This window comes from Piliocolobus tephrosceles, chromosome X, assembly GCF_002776525.5.
Source record: "Piliocolobus tephrosceles isolate RC106 chromosome X, ASM277652v3, whole genome shotgun sequence".
Taxonomy (NCBI): Eukaryota; Metazoa; Chordata; class Mammalia; order Primates; family Cercopithecidae; genus Piliocolobus; species Piliocolobus tephrosceles.
In genome coordinates this window covers 94,947,112-94,963,622 of record NC_045455.1, presented here as the reverse complement: position 1 = coordinate 94,963,622, position 16,511 = coordinate 94,947,112, and the positions used below count along the sequence as shown (strand labels likewise).

The window sequence follows — 16,511 nt, the reverse complement described above, 5'->3', positions numbered from 1 at the left end:
GGGAGTTTCACCATGTTGGCCAGACTGGTCTCGAACTCCTAACCTCATGATCCTCCCACCTCGGCCTCCCAAAGTGCTGGGATTACAGGCGTGAGCCACTGTGCCTGGCCACGGGGGCCATGTTTCATTCCACATCCTCATCTTTTTTGTCTGTCTTAGTGGGTCTGAAGGGTCAGTATAGTGAGTGGGTGGCCCCTGCCTTGTATCCCAGCCATAAGACTGTTTCTGTCCACTCACTGCCTTTGTTGTCCAGCGAGGACTACCTACATAATTTGCAGGGCCCAGTCAAAATGAAAATGTAAGGCCTCCTGGTCACAAAAAGGAGGGGAAAAGTGTCACTAAATGTTGTAAAATATAAAGCATTTTTCTTCAAAAATGTTTGCACCTTGTGAGGCTTCGGATAAGTTACTGCCTTTCTAGCTTCTTTTGACTCTTTTCCAATTGCCTTTTCCCTGCATCAGCCACACTAGTTTTTTTGCAATCCTTCCCACCTGTGTCCTGCGTCCTGTCACATGGCCTCTCATATACTAGTCCTTCTCTCTGGAATGCTTTTCTTCACTGTCACTTCATCCTTCAGTTCTCTCAGTAGTCAGTTTCTCAGGGAAGCCTTCCTTAGCCTGCCTGAAAGGTGAGATTCACCTGTCCTATATACTCAGATAACAGTGTAGTTCCTTTATTTATATTTTTTATTTTTTGGATTTGGGGTCTTACTCTAAAACCCAACTGGAATGCAGTGGTGTGATCATTGCAGCCTCAAACCCCTGGGCTTAAGCGATCCTCCGCCTTCAGCCTCCCGAGTAGGTGGGACCACAAGTGCACGCCACCACACCTGGCTATGTTATAGTGTTTTTGTAGAGACGAAGTCTTGCTGTGTTGCTCAGGGTGGTCTCCAATTCTTGGTAGTTCTTTTATAACACCTTATTTATGTGATTGATTAATGAAAGTTGGTCTCTCTTGCTGGACTCTGATGTTTGTTCAGGGACCCTGTTTGCTTTTCCTTGATTATGTGTGTCTAGTACAGGGCTTGGCACCTTGTTACTCAGTAATGTTTGTTGAATGAGAAAAAAAATGAATGAATAAATGAGGAAGGGAGTAGTGTGAAATGAGACTAGGGAAATAGAGGCTGGGTCATCTTAAGGTTTTGTTTGCTATAATAATTAGCTTGAATTCACACAGTGTAAAATTTGGCCGGGCATGGTGGCTAACGCCTGTAATCCCAGCACTTTGGGAGGCCGAGGCGGGCGAATCACCTGAGGTCAGGAGATGGAGACCAGCCTGGCCAACATGGTGAAACCCCATCTCTACTAAAAATACAAAAAATTAGCCAGGCATGATGATGCATGCATGTAATCCCAGCTACTCAGGAGGCTGAGACAGGAGACTCGCTTGAACCTGGGAGGTGGAGGTTGCAGTGAGCCGAGATCGCGCCACTGCACTTGCGGTGAGATTGCGCCACTGCACTGCACTTGGAGTGAGCCAAGATCACGCCACTGAACTGTCTCAAAAACAAAACAAAACAAAAAAAAACTTGTCAGATTTGTGCTTTTGATATTTGACTGGCAGCAGTGTGAAAAATCTTATCTGTAGCTCCGCCTACTTGGGAGGATGAGGCAGGAGAATTGCTTGAGTCCGGGAGTTCAAGTCCAGCCTGGGCAACATAGCAAGAGTCTCGCTCTGTCACCCAGGCTGGAGTGTTGTGGTGCGATCTCGGCTCACTGCAACCTTCGCCTCCCGGGTTCAAGCAATTCTCCTGCCTCAGCCTCCCGAGTAGCTGGAACTACAGGCATACGCTGCCATGCCTGGCTAATTTTTTGTATTTTAGTAGAGACAGGGTTTCACTGTGTTGCCCAGGCTGGTCTTAAACTCCTGAGTTCAGGCAGTCCGCCCACCTTGGCCTCCCAAAGTGCTAGGATTACAGACGTGAGCCAGCACACCTGGCCCAAGACCCCATCTTTTTTTAAAAAAACAGACAAATAATAACCGCTACCTCAGGGAGTTAGTGCAAAGATTAAATTATTTAACATACATTGAAAGAAAAGTGTTTAGTGCCTGGGGTATAGTAAGTGCTCTGTAAATGTTGGCTGCTATTTTGTACTTTAATGTATCAAATAACATGGCATCAAATCAGGATAACCTTATAGTAAGCACTTGATAAATACATGTTGAGTTAATTAGATTTCTTCTAGAGTAGCGCTAGCTGATAGAACTTCCTGTGCTGATGGAAGCATTCTTTATCTGCTCTCTCCAGTATGGTAGCCCCTAACCACATGTGTCTTGAGCTCTTGTAACATGGCTAGTGTGAGGGAGCCACTGTGGTAGTGGCTACTGTGTTAGACACCACAAATCTAGAGTGTGGCTGCCTGCGTTATTGATTGATTGATTGATTGATTGAGACAGAGTTTTGCTCTTGTTGCCCAGGCTGGAGTGCAATGGCATGATCTCAGCTCACTGCAACCTCCACCTGCTGGGTTCAAGCAATTCTGCCTCAGCCTTGCGAGTAGCTGGGATTACAGGCATGCAGCACCACACCTGGCTAATTTTGTATTCTTAGTAGAGACGGGGTTTCTCCATGTTGGTCAGGCTGGTCTCGAACTCCCGACCTCAGGTGATATGCCCACCCCGGCCTCCCAAAGTGCTGGGATTACAGGCATGAGTCACCGCACCCGGCCCTGTTTGCTATCCTTTTAATGTCTTTTTATTTTCTGAGGCATCTGTAGTTGCTTTCTCTTTTAATTCTTGCTTGTTTATATATTTGTGCTTTTCCTTTCCAATTTGATTAGTTATTCTAAATAATGAACTTTTGGATTTTTGTTTATTCTAAACTGTAGTTTTATTTTGTTCTGTTTTGAGACAGTCTTGTTCTGTTGCCCAGGCTGGAGTGCAGTAGCGCGATCTCTGCAGTGGCTCACTGTACCTGCCGCATCTTGGGTTCAAGTGATTCTCCTGCCTCCGCTTCCCAAGTAGCTGGGATTACAGGAGCACGCCACCACACCCAGCTAATTTTTGTATTTTTAGTAGAGATGGAGTTTCTCCATGTTGACTAGGCTGGTCTCAAACTCCTGACCTCGTGATCTGCCTGCCTCGGCCTCCCAAATTGCTGGGATTACAGGCATGAGCCACTGCACCCGGCCTGGCCTATACATTTTCTGATTTCCATTATGATTTCTTTTTTCATCCTTGAATTTTTCTAGTTTTTGTTATTGTTATGTTAAGTCAATTTCTTACTTAATTGCTCTTGGTCAGAGACTGTCACGTACATACCTGTTATTTAAAATTTGTTTGGTTATGCCTTACAGCCTAGTGTGTTGTCAGTTTTTGTTCAGTGTGTGTTTGAAAAGAATGTGATACTCACTTAAAGGTGCAATGTATTTATGCTATTAAATCAAATTTGTTAGATTCTTTTGTCTTCCTAAGCTAACAGTTACTGAGAGTTACGCGTTAATCTTCCACTCTAGTGGAATTGTTGGTAGTTCTGTCTGTTTTGTTTTATGCGTATAAGCGGTATTACATGCCATTGTAGTTGATCCTTTTATAATTATGAGATGGCCCAGCATCTTTTAGTAATATTTTGCCCTAAATTCTGTTTTTCTCTGATAGCTACATCAACTTCATTAACTTTATTTTGATTAGATTTTTTTTCTACTTTTGTAAACTTATTTTTTCACTTTTATTTTAAAAATTGTTTTGTAGAGACAAGGACTTGCTTTGTTAACCAGGCTGGTCTTGAACTCTTGACCTCAAGTGATCTTCCCGCCTTGGCCTCCCAAAGTGTTGGGATTACAGGCATGAGCCATTGCACAAGGACTTTTTCCATCTTTGTGCTTTCAGCCTTTCCATGTCCTTGAGTTTTATATGCATTTCTTATAAACAGAATAATTTTGGATTTTCTTTTTTATCCAGTCTGTCAATCTTAGTTTTTTATGTAGAGCATTTAGTTTTATTACATTTACTTGTCATTAGTGATAAATTGTAGTTTATTTTTGTTATCTTATTGTGTGTGCATGTGATTTTTTTCTTTCTTGCCTTCTTCAAGGGTTTGACCATCTGTTGTTTCTCATTCCATAGTTTGTTGTCGTAAACTATGTTCTTAGTTTTAATATCTTATTGCCCACAGTAAACATTTTAACATGCATGTTCAATTTAGTCCAAAGACAATATGTATATTCTGTCCCAGTCAGAATAGTACAAAGACTAGCTTAAAAATACCTCTCTCCTGGCTGGGCCTGGTGGCTCATACCTGTAATCCCAGCACTTTGGGAGGCCAAGGTGGGTGGATCACCTGAGGTTTGGAGTTCGAGACCAGCCTGGCCAACACAGAGAAACCCTGTCTCTACTAAAATTCAAAATTAGCGGGGCGTGGTGGTGCATGCCTGTAATCCCAGCTACTCAGGAGGCTGAGGCAGGAGAATCACTTGAATCCAGGAGGTGGAGGTTGCGGTGAGTGGAGATTGCGCCATTGCACTCCATCCTATGTCTTACCCCTCCCAAGCCTCTGCCAACAGTTATCTTTGTTAACTCTCTTCAATTACACCTTTGAGTGTTCCTTGGCAGGCCTTGCCTGACACAGCATGGAGCTCCAGTGGGTGAGGAGAAAGGATTCAAGATCTTGCATTCAAGATCATTAATTTGGGATCACTTTACTTGAAGTATTTTCTTTAGAACTTCTTTGGGGAAGAGTACTTTGGTGGTAAACTCTCTTGGTTTTTATTTGCAGGAACATTCTTTCATTGCACTCTAACCCCTGAAAGATCATTTTTCTAGACAGACATTGCTAGGTTCATAGTTATTTTCTTTCAGTACCCTGAAAATGGTATTCTGGTCTCGCTTGTCTGGCTTCTCGTACTGCTCTAAGAGATACAGTTTAGTCTGTTACGCCTTGGAAATATCTTTTTTCTTTGACTGCTTTTAAGGTCTTCTCTTTGAGTTCTTCAGTTTCATTGTGATGTCAGTAATATGATTTTTCTTCCTTTTTATTTAGTTTGGGATTCAGTTTTGGAATGCTTCTTTTCTTTAGCTTTGAGTCTACATCTTTCCTTCCTTTCTCCTCACCCACTGGAGCTCCATGCTGTGTCAGGCAAGGCCTGCCAAGGAACACTCAAAGGTGTAATTGAAGAGAGTTAACAAAGATAACTGTTGGCAGAGGCTTGGGAGGGGTAAGACATAAGGGAACCGCAAAGGATGGTAAAGCCATTCTCAGGGCCTGCAGGGTCAGGGCGAGAGAGTTCAGAATTGGAGAGAGCTATGGTGGGAGAAAGGAACCACTGGGAGAGAGTGAGGAAGCCTGAGTGATGTGGTGTCTAGAGGTCAGCCTCTCGGGGCTCCGAGTACAGCAGAGCATGGATGGTCCCTTTATTCTCCTACACCCCGCCCCCCTCCCCCCACCGCCTTTTTTTTTGAGACGGAGTTTTGCTCTTTTGTCCAGGCTGGAGTGCAGTTGCTCCATCTCAGCTCACTGCAACCTCTGCCCCACGGGTTCAAGCAATTCTCCTGCCTGAGACTCCGGAGTAGCTGGATTACAGGTGCCCGCCACCACATCTGGCTAATTTTTGTATTTTTAGTAGAGATGGGGTTTTGCGACGTTGGCCAGGCTGGTCCCAAACTCCTGACCTCAGGTGATCCACCCGCCTCAGCCTCCCAAAGTGCTAGGATTACAAGCATGAGCCACCGTGCCCAGCCACTTCTCCTAGACTCTTTATGACGAGCCACCACGCCCGGCCAGTTCTAGACTCTTTATGACGAGCCACCGTGCCCGGCCAGTTCTCCTAGACTCTTTATGATGTGGTTTGGATGTTTTGTCCTCTCCAAATCTCATATTGAAATATGACTTCTCATGTTGGAGGTGGGCCTAGGAGGAGGTGTTTGGGTCGTGGGGGTGGATCCCTCATGAATGGCGTGGTGCCTCCCTCTGAATTCACTGGAGATCTGGTTTAAAAGAATGTGGCACCTTCCCCACTTGCTTTCTTGCCATGTGATATGCCAGCTCTCCCTTTGCCCTCTGCCATGATTGAAAGCTCCCTGTGGTCTCACCAGAAGCTGAGCAGGTGTTGGTACCCTGTGTGTGTGGCTTGCAGAACCATGAGGCAAATAAGCCTCTTTTGTTTATAAATTACCCAATCTCAAATATTCCTTTATAGTGATGTGAAGGGACTAACATACTTCATGTTTGTGCCTCTTCCTATATTTGTAATCACTTCCCATATCTGTCTTCAGTTTTCCCAATTTTCTTTTCTTTTCTTGTTTTCTTTTTTTGAGACGGAGTCTTACTCTGTCGCCCAGGCCGGAGTGCAGTGGTGTGATCTTGGCTCACTGCAATCTCTACCTTCCAAGTTCAAGCAATTCTCCTGCCTCAGCCTCCCAAGTAGCTAGGACTGCAGGCATGCACCACCATGCCCGGTTAATGTTTTTGTATTTTTAGTAGAGTCGGGATTTCACCCTGTTCACCAGACTGGTCTCGAACTCCTGACCTCAGGTAATCCACCCTCCTTGGCCTCCCAAAGTGCTGGGATTACAGGTATGAGCCACTGTGCCTGGCCCCCAATTTTTTTCCCCAGTGTATCTAATCTGTTCTTTAATGTATCTAGTGAGTTTTTAATTTTATTGAAGTGTATTAACGCAAGAAAATTCACAAATCTCAGGTGTCCAGTTTCATGATGATATGTGATTGTGTGTACCCCTGTAACTACCATCCAAACCAAGCATAGTAAGTCTATTGATATTTATATTTCTTTTATTATATTGCTCATAAAAGCTTTCTTGTGATATGTTGCTCCTTTAAAAAAAAATTACTGGCTGGGTGCGGTGGCTCATGCCTGTAATCCCAGCACTTTGGGAGGCTGAGGGGGGTGGATCATGAGGTCAGGAGATCAGGACCATCCTGGCTAACATGGTGAAACCCCATCTCTACTAAAAATACTAAAAAAATTAACTGGATGTGGTGGCGGGTGCCTGTAGTTCTAGCTACTTGAGAAGCTGAGGCAGGAGAATGGCATGAACCTGGGAGGTGGAGCTTGCAATGAGCCGAGATTGTGCCACTGCACTTCATCCAGCCTGGGCAACAGAGCGAGACTCTGTCTCAAAAAAAAAAAAACTATTGTAAAATGCAACATAAAATTTACCGTTCATATTGTTGTGTAACTATCGCCAAAATTCATCACTATCTCCAAAACTTTTCCATTATCCCAAATTGGAACTATATACCCGTTAAATAGCAACTTCCCATTTCCTCCTCCCTCTAATCCTTGGTAACCATGATTCTACTTTCTATGAATTTGACTATTTTAACTACCTTATGTAAGTGGGATCATACGGTATTTGTCCTTTTGTGTCTGGGATATCTTACTTGGCATAATGTTTTCAGAGTTCATCCATGTTATAATATATCTCAGTACTTCGTTCCTTTCTTTCTTTTTTTTGGAGGCAGGATCTTGCTCTGTTACCCAGCTTGGAGTGCAGTGGCGCAATCATGGCTTATTGCAGCCTTGACTTCCAAGGCTCAAGTGATCCTCCCACTTCAGCCAGCCCAGTCACGGGGACTACAGGTGCAAGCCACCAGGCCTGGCTAATTTTTATATGTTTTTGTAGAGATGGAGTTTCGCCATGTTTCCCAGGCTGGTCTGGAACCCCGGAACTCAAGCAGTCTACCCACCCAGCCTCCCAAAGTGCTGGGATTTCAGGTGTGAGCCACTGCCCCTACTGCTTCATTCCTTTTTATTTCTGAATAGTACTCCGTTGTGTGAATATCCCATGTTTTATATGTCCATTCGTTCATTAATGAACATTGGTACAGTCTTTTAAAGCATTGCTTTCAGTTCTTTTGGATATAGAGCTGGAAGTAGAATTACTGGCTTGTATGATAATTTTATGTTTGATTTTTTGAGGAACTGCCATACTATCTTCCCTAGTGGCTGTTCTTTTTTTTTTTTTTTTAGAGTCTCGCTCTTGTTGCCCAGGCTGGAGTGCAAGGGCATGATCTAGGCTCACCGCAACCCCTGCCTACTGGGTTCAAGCAATTCTCCTGCCTCAGCTTCCCAGTAGCTGGGATTACAGGCATGCGCCACCCTGCCCAGCTAATTTTTGCATTTTTAGTAGAGACGGGGTTTCACCATCTTGGCCAGGCTGGTCTTGAACTCCTGACCTGGTGATCCACCCGCCTGAGCCTCCCAAAGTGCTGGGATTACAGGTGTGAGCCACTGCGCCCGGCCGTGGCTGTTCCTTTTTTTGTTTGGCCGTACCATTTCTACATTTCCACCAGCAGTGTACAAAGGTTCTAGTTTCTCCACATCCTCATCAACACTTATTATTTTCTAATATGTCTGTTCTCATGGATGTGAGGTGGTATCTTGCAGTTTTGATTCATATTTTCCTAATGATTTGGTGTTTCTTGGCTGTTTATGTATCTTCTTTGGAAAACAGTCTGTTAACATCCGTTTTGTATTTTTAAATCAGGTTATTTGGTTTTTTGTCATTGAATTGGAAGAGTTCTTTGTAGATTACAGATATTAATCTTCTATCAGATAAGTAAATGATTTATAGTCTTTTCTTCCATTCTGTCAATTGCCTTTTCATTCTTTTGATAGTGTCATTTGATGTACAAACGTTTTTAATTTTGGTAAAGTCTCTTTTTTACATTTTTGGTTCTTCTTTTAAATATTTTATATTCTGTTTCTAACATTTCCAATATTTGTTAGTTTTGTTGGTCTGATTCTTTAATTTATTGTTCTGTAAACTTGTAGTGGCTTATTTCCTCGTGTGTTTAGTGAAATTTATATATTAACTCTTGGAAATGTTTATGAAAAACTCTGAAGCCTGGATCCCTGCAAGTGCCTAGGTACATAAACAAGACAGTACTACTTTAATTTTATTGGCTTGAAGTTTTTTGGACAACGTGGGTCCTGTTGTGATGGGCAAGAGACCTGTCCTGGGCCTGCTTGCGGTTATTCATTGTTTGAAGTAATTTACCCTCTTGCATCTATTGTCAAGGTCCAGACTGGCGAGTTAATCCTTCTCTCTCTTCTCCCTTCTTTTTCTCTTCCCTGGTCCCCCTCCTTCCTGGTTTGTTTTGTTTGTTTTTTAAATAATTTACCCTTGCGCTGAGGATCCCAGCTTTATGTGGAGGGATATCTTGTTAGATCCCTACCTGAGATGGGCCCTGGCTTTAATCTCCTGTCTTCTTTACGATAGGCAGCTGTCAAAATGGAAGTTCAAGGTCACTAGAGGTTGGCACATGTCTCCAGGGTAAACACACGAGTGCTTGCATTCATCTTGGGATCCCTGCATTCGCTCCTGTTTTAGCTTTTGATGATTCCTTAATTTCTTGTAAGCTCAGTGATGTACTTAAAATGTTTAAGAAATTTTGTCCGCCATTTTAATTTTGTTTTAGTGGAAGAGTTGTTTAAGGTAAGCTGTACTATCGAGAATAGAAGGCCCACTTATTTAAAGAAATGCACGGTTTTAAATGGACAGAAAAATGCGTAGAGTAATATACATTATACTCGTATGCCTACCTCCTAGATTCGCAAATGTTCATGTAGATGTTTTGCAAACAATCTTTTAAAAATATTAAGATATCACAGATACAATTGAAGCCCCTTTTTTGTCCCTGTAGACACCGTTCCCTGCCTCGTCTTCATTTTCCACAGAGGCCATCATGGCTTCACAGTTGCTTATCCTTCCTTCCATGCTTTTATACTCTTCCTGCAAATGTCAATAACATACTATTGAGTTTTTAAAATTCTATATAAATGGCCGGGCGCGGTGGCTCACGCCTGTAATCCCAGCACTTTGGGAGGCCGAGACGGGCGGATCACGAGGTCAGGAGAATGAGACCATCCTGGCTAACACGGTGAAACCCCGTCTCTACTAAAAACACAAAAAAACTAGCCGGGCGTGGTGGTGGCGCCTGTAGTCCCAGCTACTCAGGAGACTGAGGCAGGAGAATGGCGGGAACCCGGGAGGCGGAGCTTGCAGTGAGCATGAGAATCACTTGAACCATGGGAGGTGGAGATTGCAGTGAACCAAGATTGCGCCACTGCACTCCAGCCAGGGCAACAGAGTGAGACTTTGTCTCAAAAAAAGAGAAAGGTGCTGTAGGATTTGACAATTGGGATTCCTGACTTTTGTGAGGAAAGGATTAGTAACATGATGGATAGTAACATGATGGAAGAATAAGCCAGAATGAGTCAGTGCAGGCAGAAATTACGGACTCATGAATTATTTGTGTGACTGTTTAGTGCCTGTGTTTCCTAATAGAATTCCTCAAGGACAGGGTTTTTTCCCTTCCTGTAGGATCCCTCGTTTCTGGCATGGTGCTTGGCATATAGTTAGCCCTGAAAAATACTCTTTGAATAGAAACCATTTGGATATTTTGGTGTCTCTCTGTCTCTCCTTGGAATATGTCAGTTAATCTATTCATTAGTAAATACTCTTTAGAGTTCTGATTTTGGATGCCCCTAGAACACTGATGGTGTTCTCCAGGAGATTTTGTGAACTGAAGGCAACTGAGCTGGGCTGCAGGGTCATGCCGAAGGTTGGGGCTAGAAACCCCAGTCTGTTGAGTTAGGAATTTGTGAGCTCCATCTCGGGAAACAAATCTCAGTTTTTTCTCATCCTTGTTTTTATTGTTTTGAAGATCCTTGGAATGGTCACGGGTCTCTACTACCACCATCGATTGCTTCCAATCCTTCTGATTTGTGGGATTCCATCTCTGAAGTGCGAACTCGTTTTAAGCTTTTACTATAGTGGCAATGATGAGAACATAAACAGGGAATACAAGAAGCCCCTTTGTTACTCTTTGTTTACTGAAGCTTCACAGGCTATGTAAAACACTTTAATGTCTGTATTGGGTCCCGGAGGAAAACTTTCAGCAAGATTTTCTTCTTTTCTACCAGACAGCCTTAAGCATGATGAGTCTTACATAAATTTGAGCTATGTAAATGTAGTTTCTGTTAAGTGTTAAGACCCTGGAGTCGTACTACCTGGGTTTAATTTTTAGCTCTGCTTCTTACGAATAGTGTGACTTTGGGCAAATTACTTATTCTTTACATGCCTCAGTTTCCTCATCTGTAAATGGGGGATAATAATACTTCCTCACAGTTGTTAGGATTAGTGAGATTACCTTCCAACTTCCCTCCTCCTTCCTGCCTTTCTTCTTTCTTTCCTAAGTATGTATCTATCTAAGATAATGCCTCGTATCCTAAGTACTCAATAAATGTTAGTTGCTATTAAATGCCTCTCTCTTTTGTATGTGGTAGGCCCTAGGAATTTAGAGATAAATAAAGTCCCTGGTGTCAGGGAAATAATAAAAGAAAGGGCAGGGGGCAGCAAATAAAGGCTTGTAGTCCATTATGCGAGTTGGGTAATAGAGATGGACAAGCAATGTGTTATGTGAGGTGGAACAGAGATGTTAGTTGTGCTTGGACAACTGGGGAAAGGTGAGTGGAGGCTGATGAGGGAAGGAGAGATGGAAGCAGAGTTTTGAAGGGTGGGTTTGACAGTGGGGAGTTTTGTGGGTGAGTACCACCTGGGGAACTTTGAGGGAAAAATGTGTTTGGTTTTGACTCCCAGCCTGTTGAATCCTTTGGGGTTGGAAATCGATTTGCCAGTTTTAAAAGATTTCCAGGACTGTCTGATACAGATAGCTTGCCATTTGGAAACCATTGCCAAGTAGATTTCAAGAAGGAATTTAAAATTTTGGTTGTAGAGAACTAAAGTGACAACTATCCTGCCGTTTAATATATTGATTTGATAATTTTATTGTTTGTATGATAATATTTAACCAGGTGATTAATATAAATCAACTTTTAGATTATAGTTTACTATTTCTAAAATCTGACATAAATAGAGTCTCATCTTTATTATATTAATATATTCAGACCTGTTCCTTCTAGTAGATTAAGTATATGTGGCTGTGAGGATATCTTTTAGATTAGACAGTTTTTTATTTGTAGAATAACTAGCATATTAATTTGCACAATTATGCATGTGTTGTGCTTTTCAAGGAAGATAAGAAAGAATATATGATTCAGAAATTGCTTGAGGAACTCAGATTTGTATTTGTAGCAGTATAACATGGGTAGTAGTGTTTATGCCATATACACAGGGTCAGTAATATCAGCAGACTTTGGGATTTTGTAATCCAGAATGCTGGGATTACAGGCATGAGCCTTGGTGCCTACCCTCTACAAAAATTTTAAAATTAGCCCTGTATGGTGGCATGCCCCTGTAGTCCCAGTTACAGGAGAGGCAAAGGCGGAAGGATCCCTCGAGCCCAAGAGTTCGAGGTTACCATGAACTATGATCATGCCACTGCACTCCGGCCTGGGTGGCAGAGGGACACCCGTGTTTTAAAAAACAAAACAAAAAAGACTGGGCATGGTGGCTCATGCCTGTAATCCCAGCGCTTTGGGAGGCTGAGGCGGAGGTTGCAGTGAGCTAGATCATGCCACTGCATTCCAGCGTGGGCAACAGAGAGACTCCATCTCAGAAAAACAAAACAAAACAAAGCAATAAAACAAAAACCCCACAGACTCATCTTATTGAACTAGAGAAGGTGGTGGGAATAAAAAATTTGAAAATTGGCCGGGCATGATGGCTTACACCAGTAATCCTAGTGCTTTGGGAGGCCAACGCAGGCATATCACTGAGGGGCAGGAGTTGGGGGCCAGCCTGGGCAGCATAGTGAGACCCCATCTCTACAAAAAATACAAAAATTAGCTCGGCTTGGCGCGTGCCTGTAGTCCCAGCTGCTGAGGAGGCTGAGGCAGGAAGATTACTTGAGCCCTGGAGGTTGAGGCTGCAGTGAGCCGTGATCATGCTACCATACTCCAGTCTGGGCAACAGAGAGAAGCCGTCTTAAAAACAGACAGAAAACCCAAAAAGCAAACAAACAAAATAATTTGAAAATGGGAAGACAAAAATACTTCTAAAATATAGTTTGCTGTTCACAGTTCTTTTTTTTTTTTTTTTCTTTTTGAGACAAAGCCTTACTCTATCACCTAGGCTCTAGTGCAGTGGTGCAATCTTGACTCACTGCAACCTCTGCCTCCTGGATTCAAGCGATTATCTTGCCTCAGCCTCTCTAGTAGCTGGGATTACAGGCTCCTGCCACCGAGCCCTACTCATTTTTGTGTTTTTAGTAGAGACGGTTTCACCGTGTTGGCCAGGCAGGTGATCCACCCGCCTCAACCTCCCAAAGTGTTGGGATTACAGGCGTGAGCCACCGCACCCAGCCCTCACAGTTTTATTAGTAAAAGTTTTTTTTTTTTTTTAATTGAGATGGAGTCTGGCTCTGTTGTCCAGGCTGGAGTGCAGCAGCGGGATCTCAGCTCACTGCAACCTCTGCCACCTGGGTTCAAGTGATTCTCGTGCCTCCCCCTCCTGAGTTGCTGGGATTTACAGGCATGCGTCACCTCGCCCAGCTAATTTTTTTGTATTTTTAGTAGAGACGGGGTTTCGCCATGTTGACCAGGCTCGTCTCGAACTCCTGACCTCAGGTGATCTGTACTATTCGGCCTTCTAAAGTGCTGGAATTACAGGTGTGAGCCACCACATCCAAAATTCTTTCCAAAAATTGTTGAAGAATTTAACACAATTTTTTTTTTTTGAGACAGAGTTTCACTCCTTCACCCAGGCTAGAGTGCAGTGGTGCCATATCAGCTCACTGCAACCTCTCCCTCCCAGGTTCAAGTGATTCTCATGCTTCCGCCTCCGAGTAGCTGGGAGGTGTGCACCACCACACCTGGCTAATATTTTTGTGTTTTTAGTAGAGACTGGGTTTCACCATGTTGCCTGGCTGGTCTCAAATTCCTGATCTCAAGTTATCCTCCTGCCTTGGTCTCCCAAAGACCAAGGCATGAGCCACAGGGAACAGCCAACACAGTTCTTTAATGGAAATATTTTCAGTTTTATCTGGAGAACTGTAGAGGGTGCTCTATGATTAGGAATAGTAGTCCGAACTGAACTGGCTTTAGCTAATAATAAGAATTCTCTGAAGCCAGAGTTTCACAGTAGTTAATTTTTCCTGGGTGAACAACTTTTTAAAAATTATTTTGACTGACGTTAGAGTGAGTAATGTTGCATAATTGATATAATTTATAATGAGTGTTGATCTAATATAATTGATTGTAGCATTTTTCATCATCTAGATTATTTAATTGAAATTATGACTTGCCCTCTTTATACAATCGCTTGAATAATACAGGTTTATTTTCCTGCCATCTACCTCCAGCCCCCTTTCCCAAATTAAGTATTTGTAAGTCTTAATAGGTTAAAAGTTAACCAAACCATGTAACAGGAATGTGCATTTTAGGTAGATCTGACTCAGAAGATTATTGTCTTTAGAAGAAGGATTGTTACACCAAAATGGTATTTAAAAACTTGGGCAGACTTTAGAAATTGTTTTTGTTAAGAGAGAAGTCTGTATTTTGGGTGATTAATTTATTATTCAGAAATACATTTCATAAATTCCAAACTGTAACTGTTCCCAAATTTTTCTGGTTTAATAGTGATTTTAGAAAACTTGAGGTGGAACTATTTGATCCTGTGTCTTAAAGGATTGCTTTTGGAAATTGATTTTTAGTAACTTGGATTCAATTTCCCCAGTATTGAAGAATTTTGAAATTATTTGAACTAGGTCAAGTTAGTGCAAGTGGTATATTTTGGAATAAAAGGTGATAATAAGTCAGCTAAATGTTAAAACCCCCCAAAATGTTAGATAAGTATCTATTTTTCTAAAATGCAGGTTTTTAAAAAACCTTTAAAGAATTCTGACCCAAACCTTGCCAGGAATTTTTTTCCTTTTTTCGGAAACCATGTTTTCAACATTTATTGTCAGGTTTTGTGCTGTAGTTCCTTAAAAAGTTAAGCAAGAGTTTGTCCCTCTTGCCACTTGAAAGTGAAAGTGTTTTCTGTTCTTGTGGGTAAGAATATGGTATTGTTTACGCTTTGTCATTAAATAAGTGTGTCTGTTCTTGTTTTTAACTCTCAAGGCACCACCTTCCATGGTCAATAATGAACAACGCCAGCATGCAGAGCACATATTCTTATCATTTAGGAAATCAAAATCACCATTTGCAGTTTGCAAGCATATTTTGGGTAAGTATTCACTTAAAAAATATAAAGTATTTTGGCATAATCAGATCTGGGTTTGCTGTCTTAAACATTCACTATTTTAAATTCCTTTTTAAAAACCAGGTTTGTATAGTGACAGTTTTTTAAATTAATAATCATTCTACCGGAGGAGCTTTAACGATATTCTGTAAAGCCAGGCAGGAAGCTTTGTTTTTACTTTGGATTTTTTCCCCTAGATACAGTGTCCCATAATATGTTTTATTATTGACCATAACATGAAGGCTGTTAATAGCAGAGAGAAAAATTTAGTATTTTTTCAGTTTTCAAATATAATTTGTTACAGGATATGTACTATAATATCTTTTAGCCCAGTGTTAGTTTTAAAATTCAGTTTTTGGAGATTTCTACATTTCCTTTTAGCTGTTTTCCATAGTTTTTTTTTTTTTTTTTTTTTTAACCATTTAGTTTGTACTCAGCTTGGTTAATGAATATTAGTCATTTCTGGGTAGGGTGTCACTGTATGTACCCTAAAATAAAGCACCGATTTTTACTTTTGTCAAATATGTTTTATGAGTATCTTATGTCTGACATGTACAGAAAAGATTTCTTCTAAAAGAATCACAAGAAATATAACTGTCTTATTCAAAGACGGCATTTTCTAAGAGTTACATATGATGTGCCACCTGTCTCTTAGATATTTTTCAGTAATAGTAAGAGAGACTTCATTGGTTATTGTTATTTTATAACCTGATTACTGCTGGCTGATTTTTTTTTAGTGGGAGCCGTCTTTTGTAAGGCTCTAGAAAGCTACTTGAGTCATCTGTGACCGTAGTATTGGTTAGTTGAGTATTAAGAACTAAAACATCTGACTTTTTCTTGTGCTTTTAGTAACGTTTATCTATAGCTACCAATAGGCTGGTTTCCAGATTGAAGTAAACTACATTTAAAGTTATGTGTTAAAAATGCTTTCCATATAAGGGCTTATGAAGGAGAGTTGTTTGATTGTAGTGGGAAGAGCGCTGAGGTAGCAGCTATGACATCTAGGTACCAGTGGTGCACCTTGAGGAAGTCACTTCACCTCCCTGGGCCTCTTTTGCATCTGCCTTATGGCAATAATGATACCATTTGCCTTAATGGATTTGCTATCTTAAGTTGTTTTGTGAGGTGAAAATGTAATTGCTTTTCATGATGTAAAAGCACTTTGTGAACAGTAAGGTAAATGTCATGGCCATATACTTGATTTTAAACAGCTTTTAAAAAATATGATCGGCTTAAAAAATGCTGTGTTCTCTGCAAGGAACTAGCAGCAGTGGTGAAGGTGGCTCTGTCTCATTCAGGAGTTAGGTCTTAGCAGAGGAACAGGTTCAACAACTACCTTTTAAATTCTCGCTGAAGCTGTTTTAATTAATTAACTTACTTATTTCAGTGGTCAGCTTTTATAGTTG

The 16,511-nt window shown here is 41.6% G+C and overlaps 1 protein-coding gene across 7 annotated transcripts in view; it reads left to right on the top strand.

Moving 5' to 3' along the window:
• The window catches only part of XPO4 (exportin 4), a 104,955-nt gene that overhangs the window by 10,077 nt on the left and 78,367 nt on the right, over positions 1–16,511 (top strand). For all 7 annotated transcript variants that reach the window (XM_026454212.2, XM_026454210.2, XM_026454209.2 and 4 more), the window contains exon 2: positions 14,985–15,090. In XM_026454212.2, coding sequence (XP_026309997.1) covers positions 14,985–15,090 — 106 coding nt within the window. The remainder of the gene's footprint in view (positions 1–14,984; positions 15,091–16,511) is intronic.